This window comes from Oncorhynchus keta, chromosome 5 (assembly GCF_023373465.1).
Source record: "Oncorhynchus keta strain PuntledgeMale-10-30-2019 chromosome 5, Oket_V2, whole genome shotgun sequence".
Classification (NCBI taxonomy): domain Eukaryota; kingdom Metazoa; phylum Chordata; class Actinopteri; order Salmoniformes; family Salmonidae; genus Oncorhynchus; species Oncorhynchus keta.
The window spans coordinates 29,960,192-29,985,236 of record NC_068425.1 but is presented as its reverse complement, the minus strand read 5'-3'; the positions used below and the strand labels follow the sequence as shown (position 1 = coordinate 29,985,236).

The window sequence follows — 25,045 nt, the reverse complement described above, 5'->3', positions numbered from 1 at the left end:
CAGTTCACAAGAACATCCTCGGCCTCCCTTGGCTTCAATGCCATAAACCCACCATTTATTTCATGGTCGAGGATGAGAATCACAGACTGGTCACCTGAATGCCAGAGGACCCGCTTCCCTGTTCCCTGTGGTTCCATGTCGTTTGTGAGTCCTTTGTTTGCCCTTCAGCCCAACATGCCGTAGGTATAACAGGATCTGAGGGAGGTATTCTCCAAGACCTGGCCACCTGTCTCCATCCTCATCATCCCTGGGACTGTGCCATTGACCTGCTTGCTGATGCAACACCTCCGCGCAGATGCATCTACCCTCTGTCTGTGGCTGAGCTCCAACAGGGGTTCATCCGCACGTCCACTTCTCCTGCGTCAGCTGGTTTCATCTTTGTGGCCCGGAAGGATGGAGGATTACGCCCTTGCATTGATAACAGAGGACTCCATGAAATTACCAATGAAGTATTGGTACCCCTTACCGTTGGTGCCATCGAGCAGCTCCGTGGGGCCCGGTTCTTCACCAAACTGGACCTACGGAGTGCCTATAATCTCATCCTCAACCGGGAGCGGGATGAGTGGAAGACGGCATTCAGCACAGTCTGCTCACTACGAGTACTTGGTCATGCCCTTTGGCTTAGCCAATGCTCCATCAGTGTTCCAGGCATTCGTTAACAAGGTGTTCAGGGACATGCTCGGACGCCAGGTGATCGTATATATTGACATCTTGATCTACTCAGTTTATCTGGAGGATCACATTACACACATTGAAGCAGTCCTGGAACGCTTCCTGGCCCATCACCTGATCGTCAAAGTGTCTATTCCATCAGAGGGTGGTCTCCTTCTTGGGTTACCAAATCAGCCCCCAGGGAGTAAAGATGGACGACAAAAAGGTAGATGCAGTCAGGTCATGGCCAGTCCCAAACAACATTGGGGTTACAACGTTTTTGGGGGTTTGCCAACTGCTACCGTCGTTTCATCAGGAATTTCAGCTCTCTTGCCGCTCCTCTCACCTCTCTCCTTAAGGGAGGCCCCCGTAGGTTGATGTGGGGTCCATCAGCCAACGAGGCATTCTGTCTTCTCAAGGGTCGTTTCACCTCTGTCCCAGTGCTGAAACATCCAGATCCCACAATATCCTTTGTGGGTGAGGTGGACGCTTCCGAGGTAGGCGCGGGGGAAGTTTTGTCTCAACGACAGGGGAACCCACAGAAGTTGTACCCATGTACGTTTTATTCTAAGAAACTGTCCCCTGCAGAGAGGAGCTATGACGTCGGTGATCGGGACCTCCTGGTGGTGAAGTTGGCATTAGAGGAGTATAGACACTGGCTGGAAGGCGCCAAGGAACCAGTCATCATCCTCACCGACCACAGGAAGCTGGAGTACATTAGGAAAAGCGAGGAGGCTGAATCCGCGCCAAGCAAGGTGGCCGCTTTTCTTCACAAGGTTTAACTTCACGCTAACCTATCGCTCAAAGAACACAAAGGTCGATGCATTGTCCCGCCTCTACGATTCGGGAGAGGGCCCTGTCCTGAGTGAGCCAAAAATCCCATCCTCACGAGTCGTAGCTCCTGTGGTCTGGGACGGAGATGTGGAGATCCGCCAGGCTCTGGAGAGTGAGCCCGCACCCCTGAACTGTCCTCCCGTACGCATCTACGTTCCCACAGGGATAAGGGATCGGCTGCTGATCTGGGCACACACAGCTGTCTCAGGACATCCAGGTATTTCTCACTCCATCGCTGAGAAGTACTGGTGGCCCACGATGGTGCAGGATGTCAGTCGATATGTCAACTCCTGTTCCGTATGTGCCTAAAAAAGTCTCCCCGGAATGCTCCAGCAGGGAAGCTCCTACCATTTCCCATGCCTCAGCGACCTCGGTCTCATCTATCCATTGACTGTGTAACCAATCTCCCCTCCTCTGACAGGTTTCACCACCATTCTTTGTGGTAGTGGATAGATTTTCTAAGTCATGTAATTTAGTTCCTCTTCCTGGTCTCCAAACTGCTCTCCAGATCGCTGAGGCACTCGTCCAGCAGGTCTTCCAGCATTATGGCCTTCCGGAGGACATTGTCTCTGACCGTGGCCTCCAATTCAAATCAGTTTGACGGCCTTCATGGAGAAGCTCGGGGTCACGGTCAGCCTCACTTCCGGGTACCAGCCTCAGTCCAATGGGCAGGTGGAGAGGATGAACCAGGAGGTTCCTGAGGAGTCACTGTCTGGACCGGCAGGGTGAGTGGACACGATTCCTTCCATGGGCAGAGTATGCCAAGAATTCTCTGCATCACTCCACTGGGTTGAATCCCAGTGTGTTCTGGGTTTTCAGATGGCCCTGGCTCCGTGGACTCCGGGCCAGACCGAGGCTCCTGTGGTTGAGTGGTTCCGGCGCGCAGAACAAGTGTGGAGCGACGCTCACATGAGACTCCATCGTCAAAAAGAACAGGCAGACCGCCATCCCAGTGAGACCCCTGTGTTCTATCCTGGGGATTGCGTCTGGCTCTCTACCAGGAACTTCACACTCTGCCTGCCCTGCAAGAAACAGAGCCCCCGATTTGTGGGTCCGTTCAAGGTTCTCTGGCGGGTCAACGAGGTGATGAAAAGGTTACAACTGCCCAGTCACTACCATATCTCACCCTTGTTTTCATGTCTCTCTTCTCAGGCCGGTGGTTCCTGGTCCCCTAGCTGATGCAGTCCCCCACGACACCCCACCACCCCCCCCTGGACATCGAGGGCAGTCCGGCGTATGCTGTCAGATTTCTGCTGGACACCCGGCGTCGTGGGGGGGGTCGGCTCCAGTATCTGGTAGACTGGAAGGGGTACGGCCCTTAGGAGCGGTGTTGGGACATTCTGGATCCCAACATCATCTGTGATTTCCCAGGGTCCGTGCATCAGAGGGGGGGGTTACTTTCACATCTGCTCCTCCCCTCCGGCGGGCGACATTACCGGAATACTAACCACTGGTCCTGGGACTCATCATGATTCACACACCTCATTACTTCCCCTTATAGGTCCCTTCCTTTTGTTCATTCCTCAGTTGGTATTGATCCTGTGTTTATGCGATTTCGCTTCTGTTACACTGTCTTGTTTCATGTTTTTCATTTCATTAAACATTTCACCTGCACCTCCTTCTCGACTCCTGTGTCATTGTTACAGTAGTGGACACAAAGGTCTGAGATGGTGTGGCTACAGAGGACAGTCTCACGGGTGTAGTGAGCTACCGATCCATAGAGAGTAGTTAAAGATAGAGTCAACAACATTCTTTCAGTGCAGCTCTCTAAATTGGCTTTTAAATTAGTTTTTTATTTAGAACTGACAGCCCTACTTATTCATGGATTTATTTTCAGATATCCGGGTCATGATGATCCAAACCAGTCTGTCTAGCCATGTTTAAGCAGTCCTGAAAAGCCATCTGGTCAGGAACACTTTAGTGGACATAGTCCCTAGATGTTCTACGAGCTCTAGGCTATACTATACCAACTAGGCTATACTATACCAACTAGGATATACGTATCTCAGTTGGTAGGGCATGGAGCTTACAGGGGCAGGATAGTAGGTTTGATTCCCAGAACCACCCGTACGCAACAATGTATGCACGCATAAGTCGCTTTTGTTAAAAGTGTTGGCTAAATGGCATATACTATATCTACATGGTCACTCATTGGGTCTAGAAATCCCTTGCCTTTTGAACTGACAGCCATGAACTCTCTATGGGATAGTCCTAGATAAGTGCAGGTGTCCTACGTCACATGACAGTGGACTGTCAGTTGGTTCCCTGATTGTCAGCCCACCCCAGACATCCCTACCCCCTTCTTTCCCCCTGGGAGCCCCAGGATCCCACCTGATATCCTGATCAATGCCCCTCCGGCAGCTAGTCCCGGCTCCCCCTTTAAACCCTGGTGGAATGTGTGGATTTGAGTGAGAGCTGTAACCAGAGAGCAGCATTCTTCTTTCTAAGCCCATAATGGAGCAACTCTCTTCACTTCCTGTTGTTAATCAGTTTGTTTTGATTTCTTGAGGTTTTGACACTTTGAGATCTGTGGGAGAGAGGAAGAACGATGGAGAGGAGAGAAGGAGAGAGGGAAGGGAGATTTGGGAGAGGGGAAGGAGAGAGAAGAGAAGGACCATGACATTATTCCTACTGGTGTGTTTGTGTGTGGGGGTAGGTGGTGTTTTCCATATAACATAGTACACACACAGAGTCCACTCTTCCCCCAGTCCCCCTACCTCATCATCATTATCTATATACCTCCTGCCAGCACCATTTGCACTAAATTCCAGATGAGAAGCTTGCCAGTGGAGGGGTACATAAAAAGGTAGAGGGGGTCTACCTCACCTCTCTCAGGCACGCATACCCCCCATCTCAACTTCTCCGTTCCCCACCTCTTTACGGCTCAAATAATAAACAACAATAAAATAATCCAAAGCTAGTCTAATTATTTTTTAAAAGCAGCCGTAGCCTTACAACTTCCAGAGCAGTGAAGGCTAATGGCCGCAGGGGGGAATCACATTAAACACAGTTAATCGCTACCACGATGCGTGCGAAAACACACTGTCATGTTATGGCCCATAAACTGTGTAGGGTGGTTCTCACTCGGAGGTAAAGTGCTTCCATGGTTTCGTCAGGTGTGGTATAGCAGGGTTGGGGAGTAACTGATTACATACAGTTTTATAACCCATCCTCTCCTCTTCTCTTCCTCCCCTCCTCCTCACCATCTCCTCCTCTTCTCCTCCTCCCCTCCTCCTCACCATCCCCTCCTCCTCTTCTCCTCCTCCCCTCCTCCTCACCATCCCCTCCTCCTCCTCTACTCCTCCTCACCATCCCCTCCTCCTCTTCTCCTCCTCTACTCCTCCACACCACCCCCTCCTCTTCTCCTCCTCTTCTCCTCCTCACCATCTCCTCTTCCTCCTCTTCTCCTCCTCTACTCCTCCTCACCATCTGCTCCTCTTCTCCTCCTCTTCTCCTCCTCTCCTCCTCCTCACCATCCCCCCTCCTCTTCTCCTCCTCCTCTTCACCATTTCCTCCTCCTCCTCTTCTCCTCCTCTCCTCGTCCTCTCCTCCCCCCTCCTCTCCTCTCTCCCCTTTAACCTTATCCTCCACATCCCCTGCTCCCCCTCCTCTCCTTTCCTTCCCCCTCCTCTCCTTCTCCCTCCTCAAATTTATCCCTTCGTACATCAGCTGATATCTCAAAGTGCTGTACAGAAACCCCCTAAAACCCCAAACAGCAAACAATGCAGGTGTAAAAGCCGGTGGCTAGGAAAACTCCCTAGAAAGGCCAAAACCTAGGAAGAAACCTCTCCGGGCTTGTGGGGTGGCCTTCCCCTCTCCTCTCCTAGAGATCTCCCATCCAAGATCAAATCTCCATAAATGACCAGCATGGTCCCTAACCTTGAAACTGGAGCCAGCAGTCAGGTGGAATGGGGACCCCATCCCCAGGTAGTCCTGGGGCCTGTCCTGGGCTCTCCTCCGAGAGAGAGAAAGAAAGAGAGAATTCTCCCTCCTCTTTTGGCCCGGGTGGAGATTATAACCCCCTCCTCTTCAAATTCCCCCTCCCTCCTGGTTGAATAATCCCCCTCCTCTCCTTCTCCCTCCTCATCTCCTCACCCCTCCTCCCTCCCCCCACCTCTCCTTCCCGTCTTTTCCTCTAATCCCCCTCTTCTCCTCTCCTCCCATCTCCTGTTCTCCACACTCTGTGGTGCAGTCCTGTCAGTCCCTGCCTGCCTAGCAGATCTCCAGTGAGGCATGGGGAAATCCTGCCTTAATCCTCCCCAGCACACCAACACCATTAGGACTGTAGCCTGGAACTAGGGACCAGAAGGATTGGAAGGAGGAGAACAAGAAGAGAATGAAGTGAAAGCCCCACCTGGCATGCCAATTGGAGGAGTCATTATAGGCTTATAGGGACCTAATACATTTCTAATACATTTCTGAGGACAGCTGTTCCCCTCCTGTAGAGGTATCCAGGAATTATTAGCTGGGTCCCTCTCACCCTCAACCCCGAAATCTGCCACTGATTAACCCCAGTCCACATCATTGTTGCCTCCCACCCTCCTCCCTAACCACATAACTCCACATCTCATTCCAAACAGTTGGTTACAAATGGATCTTAAGTTGGGTTGGATCCACTGGGACCAGCGACACAGAACGCTCCTTGCTGCGCATAACCAACAACCATATGTAACGGCGTTCGTTTGTTGAAGGAGAGTCGGACCAAAATGCAGCGTGGTGGTTACTCATGTTCTTTAATGACGAATAGCGAATACATGAAATAACTATACAAATACAAAAACAACAAACGGAACGTGAAAACCTCATACAGCCTGTCTGGTGTACAACTACACAGAGACAGGAACAATCACCCACGAAATACACAGTGAAACCCCGGCTACCTAAATATGGTTCCCAATCAGAGACAACGAGAATCACCTGACTCTGATTGAGAACCGCCTCAGGCAGCCAAACCTATGCTACACCCCTACTCAGCCGCAAACCCAATACCTACAAAACCCCAATACGAAATACAACAAAATAAACCAATGTCACACCCTGGCCTGACCAAATATATAACGAAAACACAAAATACTATGACCAAGGCGTGACACCATAGTGTGATTCCAGTGTTGGCTGGTGGTACTTTAATTGGGGAGGACGGGTTTATAGTAATGTCTGGAACGTAATGAATTGAATTGTCTCAAACACATTAAACATCTGGTTTCCATGTGTTTGATACCATTCCATTCACTCTGTTCCATTCATTATTATGAGCCATCCTCCCCTCACCAGCCTCCTCTGTGTTATTTGTGCAGACATCTTCATATTCCCCCAATCCCCACACCCCTGCCACTCAGCATGTGGACTCTCCCAGTGGGGGAGTTCCCATGGTTAGGGGGGTCAGGCCACCATGGTGTAGAGGGGAGACCCGAGACCACTGTCTTCCTCTGATCCGGTTCCCAGCAGTCTCTACACAGCTACACACATGTTGAAAAGGTCAGGGCTTGATAGACAACAGAGCACCAGCCATTACACTGCTATGTCTCAAGCCCCTCTGCTTCTCTCTTGCTTCTATGCTGGAAGTCCCCTGTTTCGTGAGACTGTGTGTTTTTTTAGCCAGCCAGTGAATAAAGAGGTAGTGTTTTAGGGTGTGAGACCCACCAAGGGGGGAACAGGGGGAACTGACTTAACTGCATGTTAAGGCTTGTCCTAGGCTGAATGGCTGCATGTCTGTGTGTGTGTGTGTGTGTGTGTGTGTGTGTGTGTGTGTGTGTGTGTGTGTGTGTGTGTGTGTGTGTGTGTGTGTGTGTGTGTGTGTGTGTGTGTGTGTGTGTGTGTGTGTGTGTGTGTGTGTGTTGGGTTGCGCATGCCTGCGAGTGCGTGTGTGTGTGTGATTCCCACTGTTCAGTTCTGGTCAGCTGAGGTTGGTGTCTGCTGTTTCCCAGTTCCCACCCAGTGTAGTGGTCAGCCACTGTGGTCAGCACTCCCTCCTCTGCCCCAGCAGCAGGGGTCAACCAAGAGCACTGGAACACATGACTGAAACCCACACTGGAACTGGACACAACGGACTGAGGCCAAGCGCACACACACACACACACACACACACACACACACACACACACACACACACACACACACACACACACACACACACACACACACACACACACACACACACACACACACACACACACACACACACACAGGAACCGGACACAAAGGACAAAGGCCAAGCATACACACATTCCTTCATTCCTTCCACATTTCTCTCCATTCTTTCACTGTTATTTCATTTTATACACACAGACGTCCTTATTTCTAGCCCTTGCCGATCTCTTGCATCAGAGGGCAGTCTGTGGAAAGGTTGTGGGAGAGGTATGACAAGAGATGACTGTAGGCTGACATGGCTGGAGCTTCACACATCCAAGACACCATCATCACTTAGCTGGACTTAATAATGAAATATTTAGCAGCTGTAGAAAGGCAGCAGTGTGGCATATCGGTGAACCTGTCCCCGTACCCGTACCTTGACCACAAACCACCAACCTCACCCTAACCCTGACAAGAGGGGACTGGGGGTTCTGCTCAACAAAATAACAGGTGTTTGTGGGGAGAGGATGTGTGTGCGTGTGCGTGTGTGTGTGTGTGTGTGTGTGTGTGTAAACCACTGTCCTGTCCCTCTCTAATGTTCCATGTGCTCCTATTCAGTACAGACCAGACAGGTGAGTGAACTAATTATATATATATATATGCCATTTAGCGGACGCTTTTATCCAAAGCGACTTACAGTCATGTGTGTGCATACATTCTACATATGGGTGGTCCAATTGAACCTCCTGTCCCTGGCGTTAGGCCATGCTCTACCAACTGAGCTACAGAAGGATTAATTAATTAATGCAAGAAGAGTGATTGAGGGAGGGGTGGAGGGACAAAGTGAGGAAGGGAGAGAGGGGGATGGTGTGTGTGTGTGCTGAGAGATTAAGAAGTGCTAAGTGCATAATGATAATAAGCCAGGTATATTCACCTAGTCTCTAAGTCCATTCCTTATACAGTATAACACCTGTCTGGAATGTGCCTTTGCTCAGGGAAACTCTGCTGAATCATCTCCTTAGCAGTGAGTAATCCCAAAGGTGTGGTCCTATGGTGTTCAATGGGACTATAGCATTATACACTGGTGTGTTTAACAGTAAATGATGCACAAAGCCGTCTTCATGTGTCAAAACAATAACCACTAATGGTATCTGCTTTATCATCATAGACACAGACTGATGTGGTGGTTGGAGCTTTGGTCCTGGGTGGTTTAGCCCAGAGAGATGGAAGGAGGAGATAGAGTACTGTATATCCCACCACTGTGATCCTCTGGTCTAGCTCATGACTCACACAGTGAGATAATGGTAGGCAGGGAGACACCAACATTTTACAACGGAAAACAAAAACAAACATTTCTTATTGGGACAACTCGAGGTAGTCCCTATACCTGTTTCAGTACGTTATGTTCCGTTTGGTGCCTAATGAACATGCCCCAGCTCCGTATGATGCTACCTCTGGTAAGATGAGGGGTGGGGGCGTGTGTCTATTTGTCAATAACAGCTGGTGCACAATGTCTAATATTAAAGAAGTCTCGAGGTATTGCTCGCCTGAGGTAGAGTACCTTATGATAAGCTGTAGACCACACTATCTACCAAGAGTTCTCATCTATATTATTCGTAGCCATCTATTTACTACCACAGAGTGAAGCTGGCACTAAGACCGCTCTCAACCAACTCTATAAGGCCATAAGCAAAGAAGAAAATACTCACCCAGAAGCGGCACTCCTAGTGGTCATGTTCTTTATTGCAGGCAAACTTAAATCAGTTTTACCTAATTTTTACCAGCATGTCACATGTGCAACCAGATAAAAAAATATCCCAGACCACCTTTACTCCACACACAGAGATGCATACAAAGCTCTCCCCCACCCTCCATTTGGCAAATCTGACCATAATCCTATCCTCCTGATTCCTGCTTACAAGCAAAAACTAAAGCAGGAAGTACCAGTGATTCGCTCAATATGGAAGTGGTCAGATGATGTGGATGCTACACTATAAGACTGTTTTGGCTAGCACAGACTGGAATATGTTCTGGGATTCATCCAATGGCATTGAGGAGGACACCATCTCAGTCATCGGCTTCATTAAAAAGTGCATCGACGACGTCGTCCCCACAGTGACATGTACATACATATCCCAACCAGAAGCCATGGATTACAGGAAACATCCGCATCGAGCTAAAGACTAGAGCTGCTACTTTCAAGGAGCGGGAGACTAATCCGGACGCTTATAAGAAATCCAGCTATGCCCTCAGATGAACCATCAAACAAGCAAAGCGTCAATACAGGATTAAGATTGAATCCTACTACACCGGCTCTGACACTCATCGGATGTGGCAGGGCTTGAAAACTATTACGGACTACAAAGGGAAACATAGACGTGAGCTGACCAGTGACGAGAGCCTACCGGACGAGCTAAATGCCTTTTATACTCGCTTCAAGGCAAGCGACACTGAAGCATGGACGAGAGCACCAGCTGTTCTGGATAACTGTGTGATAACGCTCTCGGTAGCCGATGTGAGCAAAACCTTTAAACAAGTCAACATTCACAAAGCCGCAGGGACAGACGGATTACCAGGATGTGTATTCAAAGCATGCGCGGACCAACTGTCAAGTGTCTACACTGACATTTTCAACCTCTCCCTGACCGAGTCTGTAATACCTACATGTTTCAAGCAGACCACCATCGTCCCTGTGCAAAAGGAAACGAAGGTAACCTGCCTAAATGATTACCACCCCGGTGGCACTCACGTCAGTCACCATGAAGTGCTTTGAAAGGCTGGACATGGCTCACATCAACAACATCCTCCCGGAAACCCTAGACCCACTCCAATTCGTATACCGCCCAAACAGATCCACAGATGACACAATCTCAATCGCACTCCACACTGCCCTTTCTCACCTGGACAAAAGGAACACCTATGTGAGAATGCTGTTCATTGATTACATCTCAATGTCCAACACTATAGTTCCCACAAAGCTCATCACTAAGCTAAGGACTCTGGGACTAAACACCTCCCTCTGCAGCTGGATCCTGGACTTCCTGACGGGCCACACCTAGGTGGTAAGAGTAGGCAACAACACGTCTGCCCGGCTGATCCTTAACACTGGGGCCCCTCAGGGGTGTGTACTTAGGCCCCTCCTGTGTTCCCTGTTCACCCACGACTGCGTGGCCAAACACGACTCCAACACCATCATTAATTTTGCTGATGACACAACAGTGGCAGGCCTGATCAACGACGAGACAGTCTATAGGGAGGAGGTCAGAGAACTGGCAGTGTGGTGCAAGGACAACAACCTCTCCCTCAATGTGAGCAAGACAAAGGAGCTGATCGTGGACTACAGGAAAAGACGGGCCGAACAGGCCCCCATTAACATCGGTGGGGCTGTAGTGGAGCGGGTCGAGAGTTTCAGATTCCTTGGTGTCCACATCACCAACAAACTACCATGGTCCAAACATACCAAGACAGTCGTGAAGAGGGCACGATAAAACCTTTTTCCCCCTCAGGAGACTGAACAGATTTGACATGGGTCCCCAGATCCTCAAAAGGTTCTTCAGCTGCACCATTGAGAGCATCCTGACCGGTTGCATCACTGCCTGGTATGGCAACTGCTCGGTATCTGAGTTAGGTGTTACAGAGGGTTGTGCGAACGGCCCAGTACATCACTGGGACCAAGCTTCCTGCCACCCAGGACCTATATAATAGGTGGTGTCAGAGGAAAGCCCATAAAATTGTCAGAGACTCAAGTCACCCAAGTTATAGTCTGTTTTCTCTGCTACCGCACGGCAAGCGGTACCAAAGTGCTAAGTCTCGGACCAAAAGGCTTCTCAACAGCTTCTACCCCCAAGCCATAAGACTGCTGAACAATTAATAAAATCGCCACCAGACTATTTACATTGACCCCCCTCCCTTTTGTACACTGCTGCTACTCTCTGTTTATTATCTATGCATAGTCACTTCACCCCCACCTACATGTACAGATTACCTCAACTAGCCTGTACCCCTGCACACTGACTCGGTACCGGTGCCCCCTGTATATAGCCTCGTTATTGTTACTTATTGTGTTACTTTTTATTATTACTTTTTACTTTAGTCTGCAGTACTTGGTCAATATTTTCTTAACTCTTCTTGAACTGCATTGTTGGTTAAGGGCTTGTATGTAAGCATTTCACTGTAAAGTCTACACCTGTTGTATTCGGCGCATGTGACAAAGAAAGTTTGATTTGATTTGACAAGGAATGCCAGCATTCTTCTTTATTTAATCAGCACAATGTCTGTGTTGCTACACTGTATAATGCCTGACATTTCTACGGTAAAGAACTGCGGACAACAGAAAATGATCTACTACACAGACATGGATGGTTGAACTTAGTGGTATTTAGCCAACTAGAGTGTGGTGATGACTGTGGGGATTACGCTGGGTATGTACATATAGCATTCCTGTCCTCTATCGGTTGTGTCTTCTCTGACACGTCTATAGTATGAGAATCGTGGGTTCAGTTCCAGGTGGTTGAGAGTATTAGATGAACTGAGCTGAGAGGAAGATAGTCTTCTGGTCAAGATAGTGTTTTTGTTACAATGCCTACTGATAAATAGACCACGGCCAAGAGGTCCATCCATCACTGACTCAGCAACACTGACTTGTCATTCTATTTGTCTGCTCTCCTCCGCATCCACAGGTCGGACGGACTGACAGAACGGACATTCAAGTCAAGTGGTGGATGTTCTGTAGTATTTATAATTCTCTGCTCTTCTCTCAGGTCAGACAGACTCTTATCCACCACATCCACTACTTTCCGGAGCAGGAATTCTTTCCTTTTCCCACTCCCTCTTCCCTCCTCCCAGTTGGGAGCTGTGCTATGTGTGGCCCGGGGAGAAACAGGAGTCATCTCCTTACTCAGAGAACATGTCTTCTCCTCCGCCACATCTTTATGGCCACAGGTTTACTGTGCAGCCAGCTTCCATAAAACTATTTATTGGGGTTGATGTTGTTAGGTACACAGACCTCAGTTGCCAGTAAACATGTTGTTTAATAGCCCTTGGAGTGGGAGACTGAAGGAGAGAATGAGAGAGAGAGAATGAGAGAGGGGGCTAGATGGAGAGAACTGCCAGCTCCCCCCCCCAGACTTCTTTCTACTCTTCTCATCTCCTTTCCGTTCCTATCCTCATCTCACCATTCCACCTTATTATGGTTCTACTCCTCTCATCTCCTTTCCGTTCCTATCCTCATCTCACCATTCCACCTTATTATGGTTCTACTCCTCTCATCTCCTTTCCGTTCCTATCCTCATCTCACCATTCCACCTTATTATGGTTCTACTCCTCTCATCTCCTTTCCGTTCCTATCCTCATCTCACCATTCCACCTTATTATGGTTCTACTCCTCTCATCTCCTTTCCGTTCCTATCCTCATCTCACCATTCCACCTTATTATGGTTCTACTCCTCTCATCTCCTTTCCGTTCCTATCCTCATCTCACCATTCCACCTTATTATGGTTCTACTCCTCTCATCTCCTTTCCGTTCCTATCCTCATCTCACCATTCCACCTTATTATGGTTCTACTCCTCTCATCTCCTTTCCGTTCCTATCCTCATCTCACCATTCCACCTTATTATGGTTCTACTCCTCTCATCTCCTTTCCGTTCCTATCCTCATCTCACCATTCCACCTTATTATGGTTCTACTCCTCTCATCTCCTTTCCGTTCCTATCCTCATCTCACCATTCCACCTTATTATGTATGGTTCTACTCCTCTCATCTCCTTTCCGTTCCTATCCTCATCTCACCATTCCACCTTATTATGGTTCTACTCCTCTCATCTCATTTCCGTTCCTATCCTCATCTCACCATTCCACCTTATTATTGTTCTACTCCCCTCATCTATTCTGTTCCTGATCCCCATCTGTTCCACCTTATTATCTTCTCTTCTCATCTCCTTTCAGTTCCTATCCTCATCTCACCATTCCACCTCCACTCCCCACCTCCTTTCCGTTCCCACCTCCATCTCCCATTCCACCTTATTATTGTTCTACTCCTCTCATCTCCTTTCCGTTCTCCCCACCTCTACTCCCCACCTCTATCTCCTTTCTGTTCCTATCCCCACCTTCTACTCCCCACCTCTCTCACCCCCACCTTATTATGGTTCTACTCCCCATCTCTTTCCGTTCCTATCCTCATCTCACCCACCTTATTATTGTTCTCCCCACCCTTTCGTTCCTACTCCTCACCATAATCTATTCTGTTTCCGTTCCTGATCCCCTCACCATTCTTCCTCCTCTATCTTCTCTTCCTCACTACCTCCACCTTATTATGTTTCCTCTCTCATCTCCACCTCCTATCCCCACCTCACCCCCACCTTATTATGGTTCCCCCACCTCTCTCCCCACCTCCTCACCCACCCTCTACTCCTTTCCGTTCCCACCTCTCTCACCCCCACCTTACTCCCCACCTCCACTTCCTACCTCATCTCACTCCCCACCTCTACTCCCCACCTCCATCTCCCCCTACCTCCACTCCACCTTACCTCTATCTCCCCACCTCTACTCCCCACCTCTACTCCCCACCTCCACTCTCCACCTCTACCCCCTTACCTCTACTCCCCACCTCTACTCCCCACCTCTACTCCCTAATCTATTCTGTGATGATCCCCATCTCCTTATTATTGTTCCTCCTCTTCTGTGATCTTCTCTTACTACCTCTCAGTTTCCCTCCAAACTCCACCTCCACTCCCCACCTCTACTCCCCACCTCTACTCCCCACCTCTACTCCCCACCTCTCTACTCCTCTACCCCACCTCTACAATCCCCTCGACTAATCTCCACCTCCTCTCCCCTCTATCTTCTCTTACTCCCCACCTCTACTCCTCACCTCCCCACCTCTCTCCACCTCTCTCCCCACCTCTCCACTCCACTCCCCCCACCTCTACTCCTCACCTCTAATCTCCCCCACCTCCTCTCCCCACCTCTCTCCCCTTACTACCTCTCAGTTTCCTCACCTCCAATCTCCACCTCCCCACCTCTCCCCCACCTCTACTCCTCACCTCCAATCTCCACCTCCACTCCCCACCTCTACTCCCCACCTCTACTCCTCACCTCCAATCTCCACCTCCACTCCCCACCTCTACTCCCCACCTCTACTCCTCACCTCCAATCTCCACCTCCTCTCCCCACCTCTACTCCCCACCTCTACTCCTCACCTCCAATCTCCACCTCCTCTCCCCACCTCTACTCCCCACCTCTACTCCTCACCTCCAATCTCCACCTCCACTCCCCACCTCTACTCCCCACCTCTACTCCTCACCTCCAATCTCCACCTCCTCTCCCCACCTTTACTCCCCACCACTGACCTGGGCTATATAAGGAACCTGCTCATCAGTCATTTGTCATATACCAGGACCCATCATCTCTCATCTCTCTGGGCCTGACTTATGCAATAGAAAGCTATGGGGGCATGAGCAACCACTGCCATGACAAGTATTATGGGGGAAAGTGCTGCACATGGCAGAGAAATAACTATGTTACTGTAGTAACCTAGAGTTTAATGACTACAGGTCAAATAGTATGTATGCAGGAAGGTTGTACTCTGGAATCCAAACTGAATATTGACCCCTTTTCTCCATTTCTATTTGTTTCACTCTGTTGAACTTTTTCTCCATATCTCTCTGTTTTCACTTCACTTATTCAAGTGAAATATTAGGTTGCAATATTAGGTTTATATTCCAGGCTTGGAAAGTTGCTCTGATATCAAACGCCTTTTGCTGCGATGCAATCTATCGTGAAATTGGGGGCCACTATTTCACTTGAGTCAGTGATGTGAAACAAGAGAGATATTTGGTTTGTATTTCAGGCTGGGAAGAAGTTGTGATCATAAGGGCCACCCTGTTTATTTAACTTGTGAAGTGAAACCATAGGGAAACTGAGTGATATTCACTTTGTATTTCAGGCTATAGGGAAGTTGTTCTCTGATATAAGCATTGAGGCCGAGGCCACACCTGTGGCCAGTGGTGGTGTGTCCAGTCCTGGATATCCTGGACTTTAACCATGCCCCCAAGGGCTTTTCCAACCAGGACCTCCCAAATAAACCCCTCTACTCTAGAGTTGAATGGTGACTTCCTCTGAGCAAGTTTAGACCAGTCAGTCTCTTGTTAACCAGACAGTGGGTTGTGGGTTTCTCCTCTTGTTAACCAGACAGTGGGTTAAGGGTTCCTCCTCTTGTTAACCAGACAGTGGGTTGTGGGTTCCTCCTCTTGTTAACCAGACAGTGGGTTGTGGGTTCCTCCTCTTGTTAACCAGACAGTGGGTTGTTGGGTTCCTCCTCTTGTTAACCAGACAGTGGGTTGTGGGTTCCTCCTCTTGTTAACCAGACAGTGGGTTGTGGGTTCCTCCTCTTGTTAACCAGACAGTGGGTTGTTGGGTTCCTCCTCTTGTTAACCAGACAGTGGGTTGTTGGGTTCCTCCTCTTGTTAACCAGACAGTGGGTTGTGGGTTCCTCCTCTTGTTAACCAGACAGTGGGTTGTGGGTTCCTCCTCTTGTTAACCAGACAGTGGGTTGTGGGTTCCTCCTCTTGTTAACCAGACAGTGGGTTGTGGGTTCCTCCTCTTGTTAACCAGACAGTGGGTTGTGGGTTCCTCCTCTAGTTAACCAGACAGTGGGTTCCTCCTCTTGTTAACCAGACAGTGGGTTGTGGGTTCCTCCTCTAGTTAACCAGACAGTGGGTTGTGGGTTCCTCCTCTTGTTAACCAGACAGTGGGTTGTGGGTTCCTCCTCTTGTTAACCAGACAGTGGGTTGTGGGTTCCTCCTCTTGTTAACCAGACAGTGGGTTGTGGGTTCCTCCTCTAGTTAACCAGACAGTGGGTTCCTCCTCTTGTTAACCAGACAGTGGGTTGTGGGTTCCTCCTCTTGTTAACTAGACAGTGGGTTGTGGGTTCCTCCTCTAGTTAACCAGACAGTGGGTTGTGGGTTCCTCCTCTTGTTAACCAGACAGTGGGTTGTGGGTTCCTCCTCTAGTTAACCAGACAGTGGGTTGCTCCTCTTGTTAACCAGACAGTGGGTTGTGGGTTCCTCCTCTAGTTAACCAGACAGTGGGTTCCTCCTCTAGTTAACCAGACAGTGGGTTGTGGGTTCCTCCTCTTGTTAACCAGACAGTGGGTTGTGGGTTCCTCCTCTTGTTAACCAGACAGTGGGTTGTGGGTTCCTCCTCTTGTTAACCAGAGAGTGGGTTGTGGGTTCCTCCTCTTGTTAACCAGACAGTGGGTTGTGGGTTCCTCCTCTTGTCAAATGCAGCCATTTTTATCTCAATATCAAATTATTTCTGGGTAACAATGAAGTACCCCCCTCCTCTTTTCTCAAGCAAGAATTTAGCTAGGACTGTTTCGGAGTGGTCTGAATGGGGAGGGGGAAACTGAAAATGATCTGTTATTGCCAAAAAGGTTTGGAACTCTCTTTCTTATTAGTCTAATAACTCATTTATCACCTGGTGATGTCACAAGGCAGGCCAAAACTCCATCCCACCAAAACGGTGAAATTTCATACAGCTCTTACACTAAAAGTGCATTATCATAATTTTCACAATTTCACAGTATTATTCCAACCTCATAGTGTGGAAATATATATACAATGGGGCAACTGTAAAACACAGGAAATGATGTTTGTGACTGCACTGGGCCTTTACACTGATGGCCTTACTCTCAATAATGGTCTTACTCTCAGACATTATTATTATTATTTTAATTTTAAATTTCCCCTTTATTTAACCAGGTAGGCCAGTTGAGAACACCTTTATTTAACCAGGTAGGCCAGTTGAGAACACCTTTATTTAACCAGGTAGGCCAGTTGAGAACACCTTTATTTAACCAGGTAGGCCAGTTGAGAACACCTTTATTTAACCAGGTAGGCCAGTTGAGAACACCTTTATTTAACCAGGTAGGCCAGTTGAGAACACCTTTATTTAACCAGGTAGGCCAGTTGAGAACACCTTTATTTAACCAGGTAGGCCAGTTGAGAACACCTTTATTTAACCAGGTAGGCCAGTTGAGAACACCTTTATTTAACCAGGTAGGCCAGTTGAGAACACCTTTATTTAACCAGGTAGGCCAGTTGAGAACACCTTTATTTAACCAGGTAGGCCAGTTGAGAACACCTTTATTTAACCAGGTAGGCCAGTTGAGAACAAGTTCTCATTTACAACTGCGACCTGGCCAAGATAAAGCAAAGCAGTGCGACATAAACAACAACACAGGGTTACACATGGAGTAAACAAACGTACAGTCAATAACACAATAGAAAGGTCTATATACAGTGTGTGCAAATGAGGTAAGATAAGGGAGGTAAGGCAATAAATAGGCCATAGTGGCAAAATAATTACAATTTAGCAATTAAACACTGGAGTGATAGATGTGCAGAAGATGAATGTGCAAGTAGAGATACTGGGGTGCAAATGAGCCCAAAAAATAAAAGGACGGGGATGCGGTCTTTGGATGGGCTATGTACAGATGGGCTATGTATAGGTGCAGTCATCTGTGAGCTGCTCTGACAGCTGGTGCTTAAAGTTAGAGAGGGAGATGATTTTCAGTGATTTTTGCTATTCTTATTAAGCCCACACCTGTTGTTTACTAAGCATGTGACAAATAACATTTGATTTGATTATTTGAGTGACATAGGCTTGGATAAAAGTTTGTTAAATGGATCACTCATGCATGATACTGTTAAGAGGTGTTGTAACAGTTGGTTACTGTCTGTGTATCATAAGGAAGATGAGTGATGGTCAAAGGCATGGGCTTTATCATATTCATCATCATTAAATATATATATTTTATTATGTTCAATTCTTTATTTTAGATGTAGTTTGTTAATATGTAGCTAAATCAATAGCCTATACGTGTGTTTTTTTGTAGGTGACGTCATGGGTGGGAGTAGGAGGTAGAGGAGGATATATTCTTAAATCATCCGCCAACCAACCAGCTCCCTGACCTAGTGAATTGATGGGAGAGTACCACCGGAGCGCGAGGGGAGGCGCATCGGGCACGCGGCTCACCCAACTCCCACAGCTCGAGCTCACTATATTCAGCGGCTCCGGTGCGCTCGAAACTTTATTCACTCCAGATTCCAACACAGAGACGGACCTGTCGAGCTCTCTAATCCCCACTGCAAGCTAAGCACTCACTGGATAGAACACACGGACAACTTTTTACAGAGCTATTTCCGCCTCTCTATTTTTGGTTTTCATTACGGGACTTAAACCTGGGATTGTACCATTTAAAAAAGACGCACTTTTTGTTGTTGAAATATTTAAATGTCATGGTTTTTCATGTTCATTGTATAAATAATACTTTTTGGGTATAGTACTCGAAATATTTGAGAACAAGGGAAACTGTTACACATGTTTTCCAACCTCTGAAGAAGACTTAACAAGTTATTTGTTCGTGGGGGGTCGATAACAAGTGCAATGATTGCCAAGGTCTTCTGTTGGGATTGCCTTACTGCTCAACTCGTCTAAGGAGCCAGCCATGTCCTTTTGTCTGCTCTACTTCTGTCACGGAGAGAGGGCTCGGAGTGGCGGACGCGCACGAATGTGAATTACATTGCAGTCAACTACCCTACTTCAAAGCACTTGAGATATCCGCACAGTTCCACAAACAAGTGTTTAGGAGTTGTACCGCGGGCGACTGAACGAGACGACTCACATGTTCCTCTCCCCAAGGGATGGTTCTTGATCATCCGCGGGCAGGAGCGACTTTGCGGCTCCTACAGCAGGAGACGTTTTCTTGTTTTGGGGGAAATCGGAATTAAAGGGAAATGAGACCTGTACTTTGCTACTTCCTGCTCTGTACATCGTACCTGCTGAATGCTGTTGCTGAGGTATGATAGATTATAAGTGCTTTTCGCAACCACTTTCTACAGGTTTGAATAAGACTAGCCATGGTGGCAGGCTACAGTCAGGCACAGTGCATGCTCTCTCTCTCGCTGTCACTGTCTTGCTGGCCCGGGGGGTTGTTTTGCGGGGTTGAGCGTGGGGGTGAATGGGTAGAGGGTAGTCTAGGGACTACGGGGTCCTGGTGCTGTCCTTAGCGCCCATTTGTTCTGGAGAAGGGGCTTTGCTTGCCAGCAGTCGACATTGTTGCATGTTGTTTTACAAGTTGTGGGACACAACTATTTATAGACTTAACAATTGAGTAATAAGGTACTTGTCACAAAGTGCATAGGCCTAGGCTATTTTGGATATACGCTATTTTGATTTTGCAAACATATTAGGTCTACTTGTATTCATATTTCAAATGTTCTTTCTCAACCATTTTGTGCTGACTTTGTGCATATTAAGTCATAAAAGCCTATTTGATTTTTTTTGTGTGCTATTTAATCTGCTAAAAAACGAACAAACAAGAAGCAAACTTGTAGCCCTAAGGCGACACAAATGTTTTGCAATATCAGCACCACCCCACTTGCCATATGAATGCATTGCATAGAACGCTTTCAGAAACAAGCATTGTAACTGCACCAAGAAACATATTTGACTTATTTTTGGCGGTCGTTTCCAAATCTGTTTATGCGTGAACCAACTGTGACAACGTTATGGTTCAGCCAGCCAAACGCTTTCATGGGAACCGCACTTGGGATATATAAATAGCCTAGGCTCTGTCGCTGTGAGGCCGAACACTCCTTCCAGCTTGAGAGAGAAACCTAGTATCCGCAACAAGTCACAAGTGCAAGTGTAGCGGACGGCCTATGAACAAGACTCAAGAGAGTCGAACATGCATGCTGTAATGGGCACACCTTTGCGTCATTTTTCCTCTCCATTAACCTGCATTAATAAGACAATAATAGACAATGACGCAAATGTATGCGTTCTTTTACAGTCCACGTGTGTCTTTAATCTTCATTGTAATCGTTTTGTCTTGATTTTGTGTGTGTGTAGGAAGTCCCGCAGGAGTTGATAGAGAGACTGTCCCACAGCGAAATCCACAGCATCAGCGACCTCCAGCGGCTATTGGACTCCGAGATAGACGCCCCCGTAGGTAAATTCTGTCTCTTGATACTTTCACGCACACGAACTGTGATTCCATTCCACTGAACTTTGCTCGAACCCCAATCTGTCGCACTGGGCGATACCAGAAAGGTGTTTACTTGTATTTATAAGTCACTTAGAACGGTGTCATAAAATGGACTAGGGGAAAGAACGATGATACCGAATGTATGAAGGTCGCCCAGACGCAGCAGACATTATTTGGGCATACCGATTGGATAGTGTTCAGGAGCAGCAAATGCATGTTTTAGTTATTCTCTTGTTTCACTGAGTGGGAGTTGCCGGAGCCTGTGGTGCTCTCCGTATCAATCTTACCTTGGGATCTCAGCAGCCAGTCAGCATGCTTCTTCAATAACTGTTGCTATGAAATGAATGGACTGACTGGTCAAGCTGCTCTCGGAGCCGAGCGCGTAAAAGGCTATGTGCCCCGCTGCTCGGCCCGGAGACATTTGGCGGGGATTATATGTAGTCATTTGGGTCTTTTTAATTAGCTCATTGAAAACAGACAAACAAACAACAACGACACGGGAGCGTGTTAAGGCAGGGTCTCGTGGAGGAAATGTTCCCGGATTTGTACTCGAGGCCAGGGAGGAGGGAAGGCCAGCTTTTCTGGAACAGAAAGTGGTGCATCCTACTTGGGAACTGATAACGAAAACACCAGCGCGAGATAAGACGCGTCTGACTCCGTAGTGTACACATGTGACATAGAAGGTGGACTTTCACCGCGGTATTTATTTTCCCGGACTCTATTTAGCAGTTGTCACCCACAATATGCTGGCTTTATGGCACTCAGGGTGCTGTGGCTGTAAACGGATAGGGACATGCGGCGCGTTGAACGGTGTCTGTAAACGGATAGGGACATGCGGCGCGTTGAACGGTGGCTGTAAACGGATAGGCGCATGCGGCGCGTTGAACGGTGGCTGTAAACGGATAGGGACATGCGGCGCGTTGAACGGTGGCTGTAAACGGATCGGCGCATGCGGCGCACAGGGTGCAGCGAGCACAGCTTTTCTGCCGCAGTCGTGTTCCTTGGAGGTGGTTGTCTCTTGTCGAGAGCAGCTGTCTGTCTCTGGCTCTTTTGAAGGGGAGATTCGGGTTACAAGGGTGCGCTGGCACAAACTGTTTGAGTTCACATGAGCCTCTATTTACACAGGCCACCCGCCATATATCAAATCTGGGCTTTCCCCAAGTCTGTCTTGTGGATGGAAATGGATAATTATATAATTGGCTTTTTAAACACCTGTGTTGGTAATGGAAGGTCTAGCTCATATGCCAACTATGATTACTATTAACCATATGATTCATGTTGGTACTGTTGCTCCAAGAAACATTTGCTCCTATTCACTAATTAAATAGCCAATGGGCTTTTCTTTGGTTTGACTTATATACAGGGTTCATTACATCACTCACACCTATGTTGGGGTACAGATACAGGCCTATGTCATTGGTCATTTTATCATTTAGACATAGTTGCATATATGTTATTACTGATGTTGTCTGTCTGTTTTATCCACATTTCCTATTGACAAATTCAGTTAACTTTATTGAATCACCAATGGTTAAACTTGTCTTGTGTCTCCTATCAGATCAACATAGCAATAACATTTCATTAGATTATCACAACACACAAACACAGCACATGTGGAATATAGCAGGCCTACATTATGAAAGGACTTTTCCTCCACAATTCAGCTCGTCATCATATCGGTTGGACTGAGTGGAGTCTGAAATAGGTCTCAGTAGGGCTGGTTCTAGCAGCTAGCCTTAGCATGAGAGGATGTGTTTATAATTGAATTGAAATGCCTCCCTTCAAACAGTGGAATGTGTTCTGTGACCTTCTGATTATTATTACCAGTACATATATCTGCCTGGAGGCCAACAGACTGATTATTATTACCAGTACATACATCTGCCTGGAGGCCAACAGACTGATTATTACTACCAGTACATATATCTGCCTGGAGGCCAACAGACTGTCTGATTATTATTACCAGTACATATATCTGCCTGGAGGCCAACAGACTGATTATTACTACCAGTACATATATCTGCCTGGAGGCCAACAGACTGATTATTATTACCAGTACATACATCTGCCTGGAGGCCAACAGACTGTCTGATTATTATTACCAGTACATACATCTGCCTGGAGGCCAACAGACTGTCTGATTATTATTACCAGTACATACATCTGCCTGGAGGCCAACAGACTGTCTGATTATTACTACCAGTACATACATCTGCCTGGAGGCCAACAGACTGTCTGATTATTACTACCAGTACATATATCTGCCTGGAGGCCAACAGACTGATTATTATTACCAGTACATATATCTGCCTGGAGGCCAACAGACTGTCTGATTATTATTACCAGTACATATATCTGCCTGGAGGCCAACAGACTGTCTGATTATTACTACCAGTACATATATCTGCCTGGAGGCCAACAGACTGATTATTATTACCAGTACATACATCTGCCTGGAGGCCAACAGACTGTCTGATTATTATTACCAGTACATACATCTGCCTGGAGGCCAACAGACTGTCTGATTATTATTACCAGTACATACATCTGCCTGGAGGCCAACAGACTGTCTGATTATTACTACCAGTACATATATCTGCCTGGAGGCCAACAGACTGATTATTATTACCAGTACATACATCTGCCTGGAGGCCAACAGACTGTCTGATTATTACTACCAGTACATATATCTGCCTGGAGGCCAACAGACTGCCTGATTATTACTACCAGTACATACATCTGCCTGGAGGCCAACAGACTGATTATTATTACCAGTACATATATCTGCCTGGAGGCCAACAGACTGAATATTATTACCAGTACATACATCTGCCTGGAGGCCAACAGACTGTCTGATTATTATTACCAGTACATATATCTGCCTGGAGGCCAACAGACTGATTATTATTACCAGTACATACATCTGCCTGGAGGCCAACAGACTGTCTGATTATTATTACCAGTACATATATCTGCCTGGAGGCCAACAGACTGTCTGATTATTATTACCAGTACATACATCTGCCTGGAGGCCAACAGACTGTCTGATTATTACTACCAGTACATATATCTGCCTGGAGGCCAACAGACTGCCTGATTATTACTACCAGTGCATACATCTGCCTGGAGGCCAACAGACTGTCTGATTATTATTACCAGTACATATATCTGCCTGGAGGCCAACAGACTGCCTGATTATTACTACCAGTACATACATCTGCCTGGAGGCCAACAGACTGTCTGATTATTATTACCAGTACATATATCTGCCTGGAGGCCAACAGACTGCCTGATTATTATTACCAGTACATATATCTGCCTGGAGGCCAACAGACTGATTATTATTACCAGTACATATATCTGCCTGGAGGCCAACAGACTGTCTGATTATTACTACCAGTACATATATCTGCCTGGAGGCCAACAGACTGATTATTATTACCAGTACATATATCTGCCTGGAGGCCAACAGACTGATTATTATTACCAGTACATATATCTGCCTGGAGGCCAACAGACTGATTATTATTACCAGTACATATATCTGCCTGGAGGCCAACAGACTGATTATTACTACCAGTACATATATCTGCCTGGAGGCCAACAGACTGATTATTATTACCAGTACATATATCTGCCTGGAGGCCAACAGACTGATTATTATTACCAGTACATATATCTGCCTGGAGGCCAACAGACTGATTATTACTACCAGTACATACATCTGCCTGGAGGCCAACAGACTGTCTGATTATTATTACCAGTACATATATCTGCCTGGAGGCCAACAGACTGCCTGATTATTATTACCAGTACATACATCTGCCTGGAGGCCAACAGACTGTCTGATTATTATTACCAGTACATACATCTGCCTGGAGGCCAACAGACTGATTATTATTACCAGTACATATATCTGCCTGGAGGCCAACAGACTGATTATTACTACCAGTACATATATCTGCCTGGAGGCCAACAGACTGATTATTATTACCAGTACATATATCTGCCTGGAGGCCAACAGACTGATTATTATTACCAGTACATATATCTGCCTGGAGGCCAACAGACTGATTATTACTACCAGTACATACATCTGCCTGGAGGCCAACAGACTGTCTGATTATTATTACCAGTACATACATCTATCTGCCTGGAGGCCAACAGACTGTCTGATTATTATTACCAGCACATATATCTGCCTGGAGGCTAACAGACTGCCTGATGGGCCAGTAGACTGCCTGATGGGCCAGTACACGGCCTGATGGGCCAGTAGACTGCCTGATGGGCCAGTAGACGGCCTGATGGGCCAGTAGGCAGCCTGATGGGCCAGTAGACGGCCTGATGGGCCAGTAGCCTGCCTGATGGGCCAGTAGACGGCCTGATGGGCCAGTAGACTGCCTGATGGGCCAGTAGCCGGCCTGATGGGCCAGTAGACG

At 47.4% G+C, this 25,045-nt stretch overlaps 1 protein-coding gene across 2 annotated transcripts in view; it reads left to right on the top strand.

Moving 5' to 3' along the window:
- Window positions 1-18,589: 18,589 nt before the first annotated feature.
- The window catches only part of LOC118382497 (platelet-derived growth factor subunit A-like), a 55,243-nt gene continuing 48,787 nt past the window's right edge, over window positions 18,590-25,045 (top strand). The window contains exons 1-2 of one of the 2 annotated variants that reach the window (XR_008136824.1): window positions 18,590-19,416; window positions 20,471-20,570. Coding sequence is in view for 1 of the 2 variants with exons in the window: in XM_052519509.1 (XP_052375469.1) it covers window positions 19,354-19,416; window positions 20,471-20,570 (163 nt within the window). In the remaining variant the exon portion in view is untranslated. The remainder of the gene's footprint in view (window positions 19,417-20,470; window positions 20,571-25,045) is intronic. The other variant, XM_052519509.1, reaches the window with a different exon arrangement.